This window comes from Dermacentor variabilis, chromosome 5 (genome assembly GCF_050947875.1).
Source record: "Dermacentor variabilis isolate Ectoservices chromosome 5, ASM5094787v1, whole genome shotgun sequence".
NCBI classification, from domain to species: Eukaryota; Metazoa; Arthropoda; class Arachnida; order Ixodida; family Ixodidae; genus Dermacentor; species Dermacentor variabilis.
The window spans coordinates 112,272,979-112,291,877 of NC_134572.1; the positions used below are offsets into that span (position 1 = coordinate 112,272,979).

At 43.9% G+C, this 18,899-nt stretch overlaps 1 protein-coding gene across 4 annotated transcripts in view; it reads right to left on the reverse strand.

The window, feature by feature from the left end:
* Window positions 1-18,899, reverse strand: part of gem (transcription factor CP2 like gemini) — an 84,684-nt gene that overhangs the window by 25,634 nt on the left and 40,151 nt on the right. For 2 of the 4 annotated variants that reach the window (XM_075693336.1, XM_075693337.1), the window contains 7 exons: window positions 14,624-14,665; window positions 6,769-7,124; window positions 4,738-4,807; window positions 3,186-3,303; window positions 547-637; window positions 281-330; window positions 123-143 (listed from right to left, as the gene is read on the reverse strand). In XM_075693336.1, coding sequence (XP_075549451.1) covers window positions 123-143; window positions 281-330; window positions 547-637; window positions 3,186-3,303; window positions 4,738-4,807; window positions 6,769-7,124; window positions 14,624-14,665 — 748 coding nt within the window. The remainder of the gene's footprint in view (window positions 1-122; window positions 144-280; window positions 331-546; window positions 638-3,185; window positions 3,304-4,737; window positions 4,808-6,768; window positions 7,125-14,623; window positions 14,666-18,899) is intronic. The other 2 variants (XM_075693338.1, XM_075693340.1) reach the window with 2 other exon arrangements.

Here is an 18,899-nt window from a genome sequence, read left to right on the forward strand (position 1 = left end):
TAAGCAAACTGTGGCTACCCCAACGACCTTCTCACATGACACTAAATTTCTCGGTCTGTGGTCACGTGCATTTAACATGTAATTAAACCAAATCACACAAGAGAATAGCATTGAAAGTATACCTGGGCTAGAAGACTTTCCAGCTGATGCATTAAAAAAGAAAAAAAAAAAAACGATAGGTCAAAGAGGCTTCTTGGGTGAGCACCAGGAAATGCAGGTGTTGTATTTCAAATGAACATACTGTTCGGCCTTGACAGGTTCGTCTAGCACCATGGCTTACCTTGTTCCGCAGGCAGACAGACATAAGCAGTCAGCCGTGGCCGAATAGTCCTGAAAGATTTTAAAGAATTGTTAACTGAAAATGTTCTGCATATCAGAGTCAAGTGCAATCATCACAGGTGCTAAATAGGATGAACTTTGAACTTGGCATGCACAGGAAATACAGGAAATTGTTTTAACTGCCAAGCAGAACACAGGCCAACTGTTTTACATGAAAGACTGAGGAGACTATGGGCAACACAAACAACAAAGTCTGAGAACACTCACTTTGAGTGCAAGGCATTAAAAAGCCGAATGCCATCAGCAAGACCACATATTTGGATGAGATCGTCTCTTGTGAGTCTCAGAATGTCAGCACCTGAAACAACACAACAGGTGGTTGGACAGCGAAATCAGTGTTGGACTCCATGACAATGAACCTCATCATCAGCCCATATTAAGTCCAGTGCAAGACAAACACTTCTCCCAGCAATATGCACTTGTCCTTGTCATGCATCAGCTGACCGCGTCATATGCCTGCAAATTTTCTAATTTAATCACAACACCCAATTCTCTATCGTCCTTAACTGCACTTCCTTCATTTTGGCCCCGAATCTGCAACTAGACCACCCGTTACGTGCTCTATGATTTACATGGCTAGCCCAAATCAATTTAGTTTTAGCCTCAACTGCAATACTGGCACCAGTGCCTTTCGATTTGTTAACATTGTGCCCATTATTGTTCATTCACTGCTCATTGCACGGTGATTAGCAAATGCCATGTTTTGCCGTAGCGATGAAAGATTGTGCCACTGTTCCATTGCAGTGAAACTAATGTTTTATAAGCGCTTTGGATGAAGGAAGGCAAGTGATTGCCGCAAATGTGGTGTTAAGCTAAACCTGCTGGGACATGCTATCTCTGTGTGGAATCTCAGTGCGAACAAGCCAGCAGTTTAGCTGGAAGAATAAAAACTAATGGTCGATTATGACGATTGGTTGATCCAACGAAAATGCATCAGCATTAACTCAAAGATGCACCTTCACAAGACATATCTGAACCTGTCAAACATCACATGCAATCTGTAAAGTCTACCGCAGCGTACGACAGCACGATTCCGTCCTCTACCCTGGCGGTCTGCCAGCTGTGAGCAGTGAAGCATGTCGCATGCCACCTGTGTTGCTATTGGCTTCTAAGGTGTGATGTCACACACCCTCTCTCCACTCCTGCCCCTCCTTGATTCTCCTCTACACTTGTGATGTCACACACTGCCCTCCTGCTCTCCACTCTTTGCTCCTCTGCCATGCCACAAGTTAAATGACGGATACCACAGGGTTTTCATTTGTATGAGCGTTCTAATGCTGATACATTATTACACTTGATGCTCCTATAAGGAACACTCAGTACTTTATGCTGCTAGAACATTGAGCCCAAGGCCCCTTTCATGAAATTTGGTAACTGCATCAGCACTGGAATCCAGACACAAGCATTGGTGCATTAGATGTAACAAGGCTCATTTTAAATTAGTTTTCTTGAGCAGTTGACCTATGTGAAAAGAAGATTGATCAAGTTCAGGCACTTCTCTATTTGTTTAGTAGGCTCTGCCTGTTGAGTTACTAGCTTGATGCAGGTTTCTAAGAAATGCTTTTCTATCTCTATAATGAGGACCCTGTAACACATACTCTTCATATAGACAGCATACTGTTATTGTTTGGTTTGAACAAATACATGCAATGGACAGAGAAGAAAGTGAGGAAAGAAGCAGGCTGACAACTGCCACTGATTGGTAGGGTTGCCAATCATCCCAAATTGAGCGGGACAGTTGCGACTTTACGTGTCGTAAACACTAAACTCTGCATGTAGTAAACGTTATTGTGTCCCGACTTGACCCAGTTAGGAAAGACAAATGTCCTCACTTTTCCCTTTTCTTTCTAATGTGTAACAATAAATTGACCACATTTCCTTTTTATAATGCTTGGCAGCTAACTTGTTTACGCATTGTTTTTTATGATCTGTTGCATTGTCATAAGCATAGGCGGTTTCATTATTTTCGTGACTTCAATTGTTTTGTAGGCCTTAACCGTTCACAGTACCCTTCTATCCGTATTGGTAGCCGTGCTAGTCAGGCTAATGTATTGCACCTTTTTTTCTTAGTGAATCGCAACACAGTAGGTCGCACAAAATTTTTCCATGTTTCTTGCACGTGCATATTGGTGGCTCCTGGCAATGACAGGGTCAGTCATCGCCAGCTGTCTGACCCTCCCCCACCACCACCTTGAATTCATTCACTCGAGAGTTGGCAGCCCGGATGAGAAGGGCATAATGCCTGCCTACTCTTCAGGAATGAGGGGATAGAAACAAAATAGAAACAAAAGGAAAGTAAAGAGGAAAAAAAAAACAAGATAAATTACAAAGACTAAAGTAAGGAAACTACAAAGAACAGAGTCGCCATTTTGTAGCAATGCCCTTTTCAATGCTAATGCCTTTTCGCCCTTTTCACAAACGTGAGTAATCAGAGCAACATTCTGCCCCAGGAGCAGCATCGAACCTGCCACTCATCAACGTGAAAAACACGAAAAGGTATCGCTACAAAATAGTGGCACAGACTACGGCAGTAGGAACAGAAAGAAATCCCAGTTTCAAATAAGATTCATGCATGCAAGCTTTCTTATAAAACATTGCTTTTGGTGCCCATCAAGTGCGGCCCTGTGACACAATTGGAGAAACAGCACATTCACACGTCATCTTGTTCACGTCTGCCACAATGTTTACTTTGCCTTGGAACTGTCTGCCACTTTATAGCTATCATCATTCATGCATAAATTAATTTTACAAGATTACACTTTCACTGAATGCTCTCAGCACACAGAGAGGAAAGGAAAAATTGAAAAATGCAGAAGATGGCCGAGAAAGACACTAGAGTGGCTCACCAGAAAAACTAGCAAAGGTCCGGGTGAAGGTTGCAAAGCGGTTCTGCTGTAGCCAGTGGGATGTCTCACTGGCGCTGGCTTCTGATGACAACTGGGAGCTGGGGGACTGATAATTCTGCTGGTAAAACAGAGTAATCCCTGTCAGTACCATTCCGAGTGTGTTGCTAAGCAACAAACTAGCGCAGAGCTATTCTGAATTTTTGTAGGCTATATCTCCTTGACACTTCATATCAGAGCAAAAATAAAGGGTTTTAGCCAATACATGCATATTTCTCGAAATTACCTTTCTCGAGGACTATACCAGAAACGGAACCACAAATAGTAGTGCTGGCAGCAAAATCTTTTTACACCGTGTGTTGAGGTGGGTCTTGTGGCACTCTGTGGCTGTGTGTGCTTGTTTGATTTATTTTCATCACCTATTTTTACTTACTTTATTCACTCACTCATTCATTTACAGGCAGCAAGTAATCAAACCCAGTACGTTATTGTATTCAGTAGCAGAATGCCATAGCTACTCAGCCACCATATCATGTCTGTGGCTGTAAACTCTTATATGCTGTCATAAATGTGTTTGCAGTAACAGCAACTTCCTTGTAAAATAGACTTTACTTCATTTGACTCCAGTTAATTCAATTTTTTGGTTAATTCAATCCCTACCGAAGGTCCCGGCTGGCACTCATGCATTTCTATGGGACTGAACTTTCTTCAGTTCTATTCTTGCTAAAAAATCAGGTGCACGTTAGGTTTCTACTTTGTTTAGGAATTTTAATGTAATTTGTATGTTAGTTTTCTACCTTGCACACACAGAAAGTTGGCGCATGTTTGATTCGCGGCACATGTTAGTATGGATAATACTGCCCAATGGATTTGCAGTATGTTTTGGCATTTTTTATGCAACTTGTTTAATTCAATTTGCCGGATAATTCAATCTCTTTCTTCAATCTTGTCAGGGTCGAATTAACAGAAGTTGACTGAGTCATAATCTTCCTTGCCTGATAGTATCCCAGAACAGACAAGTGTGCTAGCATATTCTGGTTTGAAACAGTGTTGCCAGATATTACTGACATTTCTGTGTTGTTTGTATTTCCACGACTGTGTTCTGTTGAAATGGCAGCATTAAAATGTATACTACATGCCAGCTAAAGTTTTCTAACAGAAGCCTTGCTCAATGATGAGCTCCTGAAACATTCTTAGTCCTCCACATTTTACCTCAAAGTTACATTTTTTTCACACATTTACACAATTACACAATTACACATTTTTCATACTTTACATACACTGATATGAAGCTTCAAATTGGAGATGCTACTATGCATGCTAAACATGCACTCTCAATGCACTAAACAAATGTAAGTACTATTCTAACAAACAGTAAGGCTCATTTGCAATTTACAGATTTTGTGAATACATGATAGTATTAAAGTATTGTAGTATTGAAGTATTATTGATAGCATTGAAGCCTGATGCTTCAATGTGATGCTCAAAACTGCTGTAGCATTGGGCCCCCAGTGGAGCCATACATTGTGAGAAGTACAGTTGATGCTCATCTTACCGGTGATGAAAGGGATGCATCTGAAACTTCAAGTATGTCACTAGTTGAGCTGCCTGGGGTTCCAGGGTTCCTGCAAAGCGCATGCACAGAAAAAGAAAGCAATAAAATGAATATTGACGGCAAACAGCATCTAGGCTCTCTTGGAGTCACTCAAGTCCAAGTTGTTTCAAGGAAGGTAACTAAAATAATACAAGCATGTTGTGGCAACAAGACTTTGCCTTGATCCTACGGAGGTATATTAGGGTAAAAAGCTTTAGTAAATTACGCCTCTGCGATAGCAAAACTGCCATGTTGCTATGAGAGGAGGCTCAGCAAACCATCAATGATGCAAAAGCAGAAGACACGGTGCGATAGTACCCTGAAATTGCTGCATCAGCTCACTGTTACAATGCGAGATTTTACAGCACCTACTCAAGTCTCGTCCATCGAAAGCTATGACCAGGAGTCAAATCTGAGACCTCGTGTCCTCCAGCGGAATGCCAGTCACTGAGCTCCTGCAGCAGGTGGCTAAACTAGGTGGCAAGTCGGCAATGCTATGCCTATTCTGAAAATTCTTGCTCGAACACGTTCACAAAAGAAAGCCTTGGGATCACCAGTAAATACAGTCCACACCCGTTCCAACAGATCTGTGTACAACATACGTTTGGAAATAACGGACCATTTTTCTCACTTAGTTTGGTCTTCCTATATTATCAGTGCCATGAATTCCGCTTTTGATGGACCCGGCTATTTATGGACTATTGGCTACAACAGATCAAGTTTTTTCCCTAATTTTGTGCAGATGGTGTAAATACAATGTACTTTGTTGCGGCGATGCTTGTGTGTGGAAATTTACTGCACACAACCAGTTCTGGCAGCTTGCGGAATTTACAAAAATGCCACTCTTCTAAAGAAACCAATAACTAGTGGCAAGCTCTCCACAATGATGTGCCACGTGACGCCCCACTGGCAGAATTTTTTGTGTGACTATGTGAGCTGACCATCACTGTCTATCACTGTCAGCCCAGTGCCGAACAAGTGCCGAGGGTACCACTAGGCCTAACCAACTTCGAAGTCAAACTTTAGCTTAAAGCACTTCAGAGACAAACACCAATGATTGCAAAATGCGCTGTTTTGAGAGTGCTTCAATTCTCGTAGCATCATTCAGCACATAGAACAAGATAGGCATCCACACACGGCGTCCAGACTGCAAGGCGCGTGATGCGATCGAGCCATCTTGCATGCAGCGCCGTGGCAGCCAGACGCAGGCTCCGAGTTGGACTTGCCTCGTACCGCAGATCTTGCTCAGGTTACAGATTTGACAGTGGTCGTCATTTGTCACAAAAGATGAAACTGAGACATCAGTTTATTGTACCGGACACTGTTTTGTGTGAAAAGCAAGCTGTAGGTGAGGTTTGTGTCAGTGGTGGAGACACACTCAGACCAGACGACTGGCAGCGTAGCACCGATTGGCCATCTCTCCACCGTTGTGCCAGCCATTAATTCTGTGTTATGTTGGTGTATATATGCTCTAATGTGGGGAAACTGCCATTTGTCAACAACTAGCGTTCGAAAAAAAGCAAACAGGAAAATGCTTATGTGGCTGTACGATTATTGCATATCCGTTTATCTATAGTTATTTATCTTAATTTCAATGTTTTTATCATTCCTGCGGTCACGTGCAGGTCAGACGGCGGTACATGTGAAGTTCTGCCATTTCACAACATACCGCGACCCAAAGTTTGGATGGAACAGACTTGGGATATAACAGACCTCTTTCACTGGATGATCACCGTCCATTGTAGCAAGCGTCGATTGTAGTAACATGGCTTTGGGCAGTCTTTATTTAAGGCTCCTTTTAATCTCGACCAAAATGTGTTCTCGAGCTACTGGTTCATTTGTCACGGCTTGCAAACGGTGCCAGAGAACATAAAGGACAAATAAGAAATCATCCAGAAGGTCACAAGTCAACTTGTGATCATCTGGATAACTCTTTATTTGTCCTTTGTGACTTTTGGCACCGTTTACAACTTAATCTTACGTGCAACTCACTGGTCAGGCATGGCGGTGCTTGCAGCAGGAGGAGGGAAGCTGTCGCCGCTTCCCTGAGGTGAGTAGTTGCTGGTGCTGCTAGGTCGCTGCTGGATGGGCTGAGGAGGAGACACAGGTATGGGAGGCAGCGGCGGAACACTGGCCACCGGTGGTGGCTTAGTAGTGGGTGCGCTGGACACGACAGGCAACAGACTGGTTGGGGTGGTCGGAGACGGACCCTGCGCTCCGACTGGAATAGCAGCAGGACCTTGGGCCCCAACTGCTAGTGCTACAGAAGGGCTCGTGGCTCCACTGTTGCTGTTGCCACTGGCACTCAGGGGAGGGCTGGCAGGTGCAAATGCTGGCTCGGAAATGCACTGAGTGAAAAAGGAGTGAAAAAGGAGTAAGAGGAGCAACTCCATTTGAACAGAACCAAGCCTCAATAAGCCAGGTTTGAAAAAGTAGGAAAAGGTTTCAGACACATTGAATATGCGTTATCTGAGAAGCTGGGCTGACAAGTCCTTTTTATTGCTGATAAATGTAAAACATGTAGTGAATAATGCAGTATAATTAAAACAACACTGCTACTGGCAACTGTATATTATTTATGACGTAATGATGCCCCCTTTCCACATATGTATCGTGGAGCCTCGACACATTTCTTGAGATACTTCGGCAACTATGCACTTTGCGAGAAAATGTACAATCCAAAACTGATAACAAATATAAGATATGGCCCAAGAACCTTGTTCAAGGGCAATAAGTGCTGTCCACACTCACTCAAAACCATGGGAGGCTCCTGCTAGCTTATGCTCTGACGATTTGTAGAAATTGAAAACCTCTACTTCCACTGCACCCTCAAGCATGGAAGAAACTTTACAAAGCTAATTTTGTCCATAAATTGCCTGCCAGACACAGCATCACACGCTTCATGCAGAAGATGTGGGTTTGGCTTGCACCGGTGGCAAGATTTTTTTGTGCACTTTCATTTCCCTTAATCTTATCGTTTCTACATTCCCATTAAACCACAGTCAATTTTCCCTATGGCTTTCCTTTATTAATGAAACCTGCCAGCTTCACATGGTTGCATTTTGCATTGTAATGGCAATACAGTCGACGACTCCTGTTAATTCCAACCTTGGTTAATTTGACTTTTCACTTAATTCAAATGCACTGAAAAGTCCCGGCGAGAAACCATACACTGCTACGGAACAAAAATTTGTTTACTTTGAACTTGAAAGGATGCCGCTTCGGTTATTTTGATCTGCAATGATCCGAATCAGCACCCCCTCACAGTTACTACACTTGAACCTTGCTATAACAAAATTAGGTACAGTTAAACCTCGATATAACAAAGTTGGTAAAATCAGCAATTTGCTTCGTTATATCGAAATTTTGTTGTATTGAAATTCAACTTTTTGTACAAATAGGTACAATCGCCGATCGATTTTTCTCATATGGAAAGGGGCCGCAGAATTTTCCGAACAAGAGGGCAATCGAAAAAAAGCAAATTTGAAAGAGAAAACAATTCATTTTGACAAATTTGGGAGTCGGCGACGAATGATACGATTTCATGCCACGTACGTCGACAATATCTTCTCGGCGATACGAATTAAGCAAAGCCAGCCATGCTTTTGCATGCATTCTGCCCCCGCAGCTGACAGCTTCGCCCACGCTGGGATGACGCTTATGGGAGAAGCGCTGGCACTGGGGAGCAAATTCTTGGTCTGCCTCTCGCTCCAACGGGTCATTGAAACTACCAGAGTTTATGCAACCACCAATACTAAACGCGTTGTAAGACGGCTTACATGGTGCTACGCTGTCTTGGCATGCCCACTCTTCGCACACGTGGCAGATTACCTCTAAAGCAGGGTGTGCGGGCGTTATGCACTCAGCCGTGCTTGTAGACATGTGCAGCCACAGCTGAGATGTGAGCCAGAAACCAAGACGTGAGCCAACTTATCCCCCCTCTGCATCCCTGTCTCCTTGCACACACTTGATCGTGTTACTGTGAGCTCGTTCCCGCCCACCCCCTTTTCCCTTTGTTCGTGCGGGAAGGCAGCACTCGTGAAGCCACCATCTTTCCTGTCTCACCCTCACACACTTTCATTCACACCTAAAGCACACAGTGCGCAGGGCACGATAGGATCTTATCGCACTTGTACGTTATAGGGAACATGATGTGGTTGCACTTTGGCAGTTGCCCTTGTCGTGCCGCACGCAATTGGAGAGGTGCCGTTTGCAAGCAGCCACTTGCGATTTAATCATTTGACCATCTGCGTCCGCGGAAGTTTCTATTTATTGTCTCGGCATTCCTTGGCAGCAGCAGTGAAATTTCGTTATATTGAAATCGCATACAAACACACTTCGTTATGTTGAGGTTCTCAATACATTCTGTTCTATGGACAAGAGGTTATAAAAAGGAAAATACAGTCGAACCCGACTATATCTAACTCGTTTACATAGAATTATTCTTCATATTGAACAATTTCTGAACACGGTATAGTTACAATAGGTATATATAGCAAAAGTTATGCTTACATTGAACGAAAATAGCGTCGACTCCCGATATATCGAACATCAATCGACGGAAAAGTGCCCCCAGAAGTTGACTTTCCCTCGTGGTGGCGGGGAAAACCGGCAGCGAGGCTACATCAAACCGCTCTCCCTACTGTGACCGCGCTGCGTCGAGCAAGCTGTCGACACGCCCCTGCAAAAAATGATCCTGGCCCGCCCGCAGCACTTGCTCAGACAGCCAATCAGAGGCTCTTGTGCCCTCATCGTGCAAAATGGTGCAAGTGCAAGTTGTCTCGCTGCTTTTTGGGTTCATTGTGTTTGCACTTTGTGGGCCTTCTCCGGCAGTGTTGCCGTGACGAAGCAGCAGAATCTGCCTTTCGCCGTGAAGCTTGAAATCATAAATTGGGTCGAACGCAGTGAGAAGTCGGGTTCCCCGCAGCGTGCAAGATTCTGAGGAGCACTCTCAGCACGATCTTGAAGAATAAGGGGGAGATTAGGGTTAAAGCGTACAAACTCGTGACTCTATGTCCTTGGAGCCCAACGCGTACGCACGGTCGTGTACAAGTGGTTCATCCGAAATTGCTTCAGGCATGCCGGCTTCCACGTGCCTGGTGATGACTAATTTCTGATGAGTGCGACGAAGGCGCTGCTGGTGTTGCCGAAGTTTGGACCGAGCTGTCAGAATTTCCGCAAAGCCTTGTTGAATCTACGGTTGACGAGTTTGTGAGTGCAGATAATGGTGTCGCAACCATGGGAGAGCCCGAAAACAAGACTACATTGCCGACATCGTACCGAGCACAAGTGAAAGTGGGCACAATGAGGAAAGCAACGAGGGTCCTTTGCCCATGTCCTCCGAGGTGATAGGTGCACTCGCACCAATCACCACCGTGCTTCTGGGCGAATGTGGAAGGTTGCGGCCTCAGTAGCTCAGACTCCTTAGGCAATTTAGAGAAGTGCGCGCATCGCAGGCAGCGAAACTGCCCATGCAGAAGAAAATAGAGGACTATTTCATGCGAAACTAAGCTGTTTTGTCTATACAGTGATTTTATAAATGGTATGTGCTTTTATGACATCCAATTCTTTAGCAGGCTTATATCGAATTCTGCTCTATATTGAACTGATAGGCGTCTTTTTGCGAGTTCGATATAGCCGGGTCCGACTGTACTTCGTTATATTTAGAATTTCATTATATTGAAGTTCATTATATTGAGGTTCAACTGTAAAGCAAAATAATGGATATAATAGAGTAAATATAGTTCATCTTGAAATCCTCATAAATATACGTGTATTCCAGGCCTTGTTTTAACGAAGTAAAATTGTCTTTCCAATGGATATAACGAACTAGATTTGTCTCAAAAACCAAAAATGCCCAGTGGCAATTTAGTGCTAGAAGCGAGACAAATGCATCAACATTACGTCGCACCTCTTTGAGGCCCCAGATACATGATTCAGACCATGCTCACCACATAGCAAAGTGTTGTCCAACGGCTCACTCGACATACATCCTGCCTCTTTGAGGAGTGAAGTGCAACTGACAGTGGTCCAAAGCAGACGACTGTCAGTTGCACTCTATATATTATATTATATACTGTCGAATCCCGTTATATCGAACTTGAATAAAAAGAAAAGCGCCTATCAGTTCGATATAGGGCATAATTCGATATAAGCGTGCAAAAAGAATTGGACGTCATAAAAGCACATACCATTTATAAAAGCACTTTATAGATGGAATTCGCTTTATAGATGGAATTCACATGAAATAGTCTGGTATCTTCTTCTGCTTGGGCAACTTCGCTGCCTGCGACAGCACGCACTTGTACACATTGTCTCAAGAGTCGGAGCAGTCCACATTGTCTTAAAGAGTCGGAGCAGCTGAGGCCGCAACCTGCCACATTGCGCAGAAGTGCCGGACTAGTGCAAGTGCATCAATCACCTCGGAGGATGTGGGTAAAGGAGCGTCGTTTTCCTCATTGTGCCTGCTATCACTTTTGCTCGATATGATGTCAGCAATATAGTCCTGTTTTTGGGCTCTCCCGTGGTCGTGACACCATCATCCACACTCACAAACTCGTCAACCGCTGATCCATCAATGGCTTCTGGAAATTTTGACAGATGGCTCCAAACTTTGGCAATACCGGCAATGGCCTCGTCCCACTCATAAGCATTTTCAGAGTCATCACCGGGCCATCGGAAGTCTGCATGTCAGAAGCAGTTTCAGATGAACCATATGTACATGACCGCCTCGACGTCTTATACACGGCTGTGCGTGCGCATCAGGCAGCATGGGCATTCTGTCGTTTTTCTGCATTAGCCATGATCTCCCCATTATTCTTCAAGATGATACTGAGAGTGCTCCTCGGAATCTTGACACTGTGGCGACATCCGACTTTTTACCATGTCTAACTCGGTTTATGATTTCTACCTTCACAGTGAAAGGCCAATTCTGCTGCTTCGCGCTAGCCATGATGGCAACACTGCAGGAGAAGGCCAACATTGCACGAACACAACGAATGAAAAAAGCAGCTACTCAGGCTTGCACCATCTTGCATGACGAGGGCACAAGAGCCTCCGATTAGCTGTCTGAGCAAGCACTGTGGGTGGGCCAGGAGAATTTTTTGCAGCAGGGTGTCGCCGACCCACCCAATGTGGCGCGGTCACGGTAGGAAGAGCGGGTGGATGGTGCCGTGCTGCCGGGCTAAACCCCTTTTGGGACGTGTCGGCGGGTTTCCCCACCACCGTAAGGGAAAGGGAACTTCTGAGGGCACTTTTGCACCGCTTCACGTTCTATATATATTGGGAGTCGCTGCCATTTTTGTTCGATGTTAGCCTAATTCTTGCTATATATACTCATTGCAACTATACTATAGAATAATTCGATGTAAACTGGTTCGATATAGTCGGGTTTGACTGCATATAAATTGAAAGTAGAAAATCAAAAACAAACATTTAATTTTGACATTTCAGCAGGAGTCTGGCCTTCACAAGAATGTGACTGCGAAAACCCAGAGTTCAATTTACAGATTCTCTCTGTAAGAGTGAAGTATATTAAAATAAAAAAAAATGTATGGTACCACGAATACAAACACGCGTACATTCACTTGTGCCAAAATGAAAAAGAAAGCGCAGGTAGCCTATGAATACAAACACACGTACATACCTATGCTTTCATTAATTGCACTAGAAATTGTGCTGAACTTGTGTATTAGATGATTTGCAAGCTTCTCTGTCATGGTGAGTGGAGAATCCTAAATTCAAAATAGTGGCCTTAAATTTTTCGAAAGGTTGGCCTAGTGTGTTCACACGTTTGCAGAGGGCAAGTGGAGTATATATTTTACATGTGATTTGTGATTATTAAAGCATAGCCTAAAAGGGGTTTCCGTTTGTCCAACATATTGTGCATGGCAAATGGTGCATTCAAGGAGATATACAATGTTACAAGTCTCACAGTTGTAATCCCCTTGTATTTTGAATGAAAATGAAGATACGGTGCTCTTGGCAACATTAGTGGTACTCATCATGGGGCAGAGTTGCCATCCAAGTTTTCTATGTGGTGCATAGCCTTTGAAGTTAGGTAGCTGAGTTAAGTTTCAAGGACGTGACATCTCTGAGGTTGGTGGCCCATCTGCATACCACCCGTGGAGGTTCAGGAACAATTCAGTGCATTTCCTCACTCTGTTATGTATAAACTGCTTGCAATCGCACTCACGATGAAGGCCAGACCCTGGCCGAAACGTCGAAATTAAATGTTTGTTTTCACTTTTCTATGCATGCCTACACTTATTTCAACTTATTAAACGCCGGATCCGAGAACTACTTCCTTCACACACACGCACACTATATATATATATACCATGTGACTGGCTTCCCACACTTCACACACATAAACTTTTTTGCACTTTGACAATCCTAATGTGAATGCACTCAAAAATACCAACCGTTGCACAACGAGCATAGAACTTTCCGCTGAGTGCACTCATCTGGTGTGGCAGCTGATCCTGTGATGCATGCGCCGTCGAGCAACACTGATATTCCTCTGAGCTCGCAATTGCAAAAGCCATGCCTAGCTGCACCACGCCACATATCGAGGGCGGTGCTTGCGCATGGTGTGCTAAAAGTTAGTGCCTCCACTTCTCTCTGAGGCATGCTGCTCTAGCGAGCAGGGCTTTGGGGTGCGCGTAACCACGAGAGAGTAAAAAAAAATTATGGGGTTTTACGTGCCAAAACCACTTTCTGATTATGAGGCACGCCGTAGTGGAGGACTCCGGAAATTTCGACCACCTGGGGATAACCACGAGAGAGTGGCACATCAGATTTTTGCAGGCCGAACGTGTCGGCCTGTACGACGGACAGCATTTCTGGTGCTGTGCCGAGCTCTTTTGGCCCTATACTACGATGGGTTCGCGACATATCACAAAAGTGAAACTATCTCTGAAAGTCATGGAGGTCGCCCAAGAATACTGTTCGAGCTGTGTAGTCAGCACACCGTGTTGAGTGCCACGTGCTGCTCGAACACAACAGACGTCGTTTGCATCACAGCATGCTAGCTGTTCCCTTTGACCACGTCGCTGTTTTGCCAATTTCCCGGCAATATGAGCTTGCCAAGTGGAAACCGGAAGCAAAAGACTATCCCAATGGAACAGAAGGAGGCTATCGTAATGGCTGTCACATCAGGTGCTTGTGCTTTAGCAGGCCTCAGAGCCATGGTTTTCTTGCATGTTCAAAGCTGTGCGCACCGTTGGGCATATACTCCAGTAAAGGGCAATGAAGCAATCTGCTGCTGTTTGTTTTGTGTCATGTCACACAGTCATATAAACATACTCCTTGCCTCATGTCAGTTGAGACCTGCTTCAAGAGCAAGGAATATAGACTAATTAATGCAACCAAAAAGGTTTCAGTTCATTCATTTTGCAGCTGTTTGTTAATTCGACCTTTAGGATAATTTAATGAAATTCAGCAGTCTCGCAAGGTCAAATTATTTGGATTCAACTGTATTAGTTCTCTCATCTCATTTTCTTGGTCTTCAAAAGATGTCTTTGCATTACATTCAGTCACATTATATTTGTGCAAATACATTAGCTACGGACAAGGCAAAGAATGTAGGTCATAAGCTGTGTGCAAGCACTACAAGTCAGCTGACACTGAAGTATGCTCAGATTAAACAAACTACACTTAAGCAGTAACTACAAAGAATACTGCTACATTTGATTTGGAAGAAAAGTGCTCCCAATTTTTTTTCATGCCACCTACTCCTTTCCTTATGCCCACACCTGAGCAAGCCTTTCTCCTGGTTTTCTGCCCTAGATAACTGATACCACAACAATAAAATTCCTCGCAATGCTCAGTGACCAATGTTACTCACCTCAGTAAACACCGTGCAATCGTACGAAGGCTGATGTTTTTCCTGAAAAAGAAGAAACAACATTTAAAGGCCAAGTGTAAACACAGCACACAGAACCTGCATGTCCCCATGAGTTTCAAATAATGCAACAACACAGAGCTATGGAAAGCTGTGGAGCTTTAAAATAGTGCAGTAACCTTTTTAACGTAGTGCAAGTGTGGGCTCCTTTCAATGGCTGCTGGGGATTAAGAACTTTGAAGACCTTCTACTTCTGAAACACGAAGAAATATTACAGTCGGCCCTCCACATAATGAACACAGATATAACGAATGACCAGGTATACTGAAGTAAATAAAAAAAGAATGTACCAATATCAGCGTCACAAATGTATTTTGATATTAGATGTCAGATATAAACAAAGATATCTTTGTAACGGATGCAGTGTGATTTGTTGAAACAAGATTTGACTGTACTGCTACATTACAAAGCTATGATACTTCAGCATTCGACATCAAGTTCTTGTGGCAGCACCATCGCCAGCAACAAGCAGCCAGCATTGAATACAACTATCACGGTGTTTACCAAGTTGACATTTCCAAATTCCCTGAGTTTTCCAGGTTTTCCCTGAGTGCCTTTGCAAAATTTCCTGAGTGATGCAGAACTATGTTTTATGTTAAGACGGGCTGAAACCATGTCGCCCGATGCTGTCACTCTCTAGTAAGCATATGAAAAAAATTTAAAAGAAGCGACTTAATTCAATTTTAATACTAAGGAGTAGTGTTTATGTTATTCAAACAGAGAATAGATGGGAGGGGTTTGTAAAATGCACAGCAAATAAAATGTCTTCGAAAAAAATTGCAAATCAAGTCGGACATTCTCAAATACGAATAAAAAGATGATGCATACAAAAGCAAATATTTTAGAAAATGGGCTATTTCTATCAACTGATAGCAAGCTCAGTGGTATGAGGTCCGAACTTTATATAATTGACATCCTCTCTCAATAGCTCGTAAATCAACCCAAACTGTCCTGACTTACTTTCAGCCTGTGCACAATGCCTCACTGTGTTTCACTGCTTTAAAGAGTTTATTTTGGTTTGGATGAGGGCGCCTGCCTCTCGGAATCAGCCAACACTTTGTTTTTTGAGCTCAAGCTTCTTCAAAATGGCAGCAGCATGCTTCCTTTCCTGTTCATTCCTCAAGGTGTAGGTTCTTTCTGTTCTCGTCCTCCTTCCGCCACTCATTCGCTCCATGGACAATTTGAAGCATCTTCTTGGTCAGTTGTACAGTCAACGTCAGATTTTTTGAACTGCCTAGGGCAGTGAAAACAGAATTCAACTCCCATGCGATGTCGTGGAGTGCCTGAAAGGTCTGCGCCACTTGACCGAAAAGAAGCTGCAGCGGGGAATTCGCCGCTCTGTCGTGGCTCGGTGCCGCTGTCTGTCGGGCGCCGTTTTACTCACCGAGGACAGCAAAGGGTGGTGATGGCATATGCAACGTCACCACTCGCCCGGTTAGGTGGCGGAAGATTTGAATTTCGAAAAAGGTAATTGGATCCTTCAGACGCAATTTTCTTGTAAACTAAGTCCTTTCTTGGCACGAAACAAGCGTTGCAAGGTTTCTGGAATGGTATTTAAACAGTCCATGTCGACTTATTATTTGCTTTCAGTGTCCCTTTAAGGGTCCTTGCATCGAGCATGTGACACCAACGAAATAGTGAATCACCACATTAGCTAGCTAAGCACCGCATTTGTGCATTATGTATACTGCACGAGAATGTTTCAACTTTTTAGCCTCTTTAATATATTGCACATGACTTGCATGAAAACAAAGATAATTACATGCTCTGCATGGAACTGTCTAGTATATATATATATATATATATATATACACAATTGCCGACTGATTTTTCGGAGTCCAAAAATTCAGGCATGCTCGATTATTCGGTCTGTTTCGCGGCACCACCATTCTCTCCCCATAGACCCATAATGTATAACAACTGCCGAAAGTTCGGACACCTTGCAACCTCTCGTCTGATTTTTCGGACGCTCCTTGAGCCAACTCGATCGAGAGCACCATGCACCGACTCTGACTGGTGCATGGTTCGACCTGATGAACGTCCTTTTGTTTTGAACGGAGCCTCCTTGCTGCCTCACGAAGTGGCGCTACTGCAAATTCCCGCTCGTCATCGTTTCTGCCTGGTCCATAGCTACAGCAGTTTCGGTCTCAGCTTAGTAAGCCATGTCAAGACAATCTAGCAGCTGATTTATTTCTTTCTTCGTGCACGACGCTGCGAGTAGGCTACCTTTTTCGTTTGTGCGACTGGTGTTGGTGTGACGGCGTGGCGATGTTTGCTTTGTGTGCTGTGTCAAGGTTGCGGTGATGCAATGTGGCATACGGAAACATCGCATCAATTGTCTAATGGCGCCGACAGTGCCCGTGCAGACTGCGCTGGGTAATGCCAGCAAGCGGGTGCCGGGAGGCCTAGGATTTGTCACCTTCCGATGTGCTCCCTACTGATGCCAAAAATGTTTTGCCAAGACCTGCGCAGTGGTTGCATTGCGATTCTGGAAACCATTTCATTTGACAGTTTCACAGGTGCTGATAGTGCTGTACTGACATGCACAGAACACGACGACGGCGAGATTATTCATCAGGTTTCTGCTGCGCCGCCGGACGATGACTCCAACTCAGAAGATGACGCACCATGTGCTACGCTGCCGTCGCATGCGGAGTGTCTACAAGCAGTGACTGTGCTTTCAGCCACCTATAGTGGCCGTACGACCCTCTCTGAGATTCAGGCTTATCTGACTGCGCCTAAATAGAACAGCACGCAACGGCGCATTCACGATTTCTTCAATACTACTGCTGAGCCCGAATAAATGCATGGAAATAAAGGATTTCTTTTTTTTTTCTTAATCTGCTTTTTCGGACACCTGTTTGTTCGGACATTTCCGCAGTCCCCGTGAGGTCCCAATAAACAGTCGGCAACTGTGTGCGTGTGTGTGTGTGTGCGTGTGTGTATTAAGATGCAGGTGTGTGACACATCTACACTTCAGTGTTTTCATATAAACAGAGAAATTGAAGACATGGATATTGAAATTACTTCCTGATGTTCCATTTTAGTGACAGAGAGTAAGTATAAAGGGAAAGCAGAGAAAATACAAAAATAATCTACAGGCAGCACCGTTGAAGAAATGACCAACTGCAAGCGTGTTCATCGGTTAAAAAAGTCATGTGCGGCATACAAACTTGATATTGCAATAAAGAAAAGTAGCGACAGCATGACAGTGGTTGAGGTAAGGGCCCCGATTTTGTAGTGACGTGGTCCACTTGATTCTATGCCAACCTTAATGTCCCCTGTTCATGGCCGGCTGATGCCATTGATAATGCATATGGCAGTGGCATAGCCAGAAATTTATTTTATGGGGGGGGGGGGGACGATTCTCCGCCAACAACTACCACTCCTCCCCCTCCTTCACCTCTCTCTTTCTATGTGTGTGTGTGTGTGTGTGTGTGTGTGTGTGTGTGTGCATACATGCGTGTGGAGGTTGTACACCACACACAGACAAACTCCTAACACTCCCCAGACAAGAATGCTTTAACAAGGATGCACGTTCTTGCATTGCCAAAACAATGCTTTGTTTAACTTCTAACAGAAGTTTCTCATTGCCAAGGCACTCAGCCACTTCACATCAAATTATGCTATCATCCTTACGCTATTTTTAAAAATGATATAAAAAAATTTGTTTATGAATTGAAGCATTTATATAACATATGTCGATGACCTAGCTGGTACATAACTTGGCAGAACGAAGAGCGCTAAAAACTGGGCCAAACAAAACATGACCGCGCACTATCATGTGTCTTCTTGTTTCCAGGCCAGATTTGTTGCAGCCCAGGTAACAGTGGAGATAACCATTGTTTTGCAGCCAGATCTTCTAGTGAGTGGCACGGCCACGGCTACATACGGAAGAGGGCAGGCACTATTTTGCAAGTCGTCTATCGCTCAATCACACTTTTGGCATTGTTGGCATGCTATATTATTCTAGATTTAAAAATACAGGAACGAAGCTTTGCGCTAGAACTTCAATAGTACGATGTGATGCAAGTTTCACTCACTTTTGCTAACCTGCTGTCTGACTTGTTTGAAGAGATGTTTGAAAGTAACTTGCGAGTATGGGTATTGCAGTCATCATGCAACACATATTGTTATTTGATTGCACTTGGGAACTGAGGCAGACAGTCCGAAGCAAAGCTGCTTCCTATTTAGAAGCCTTTATGAAAATTATGGCACT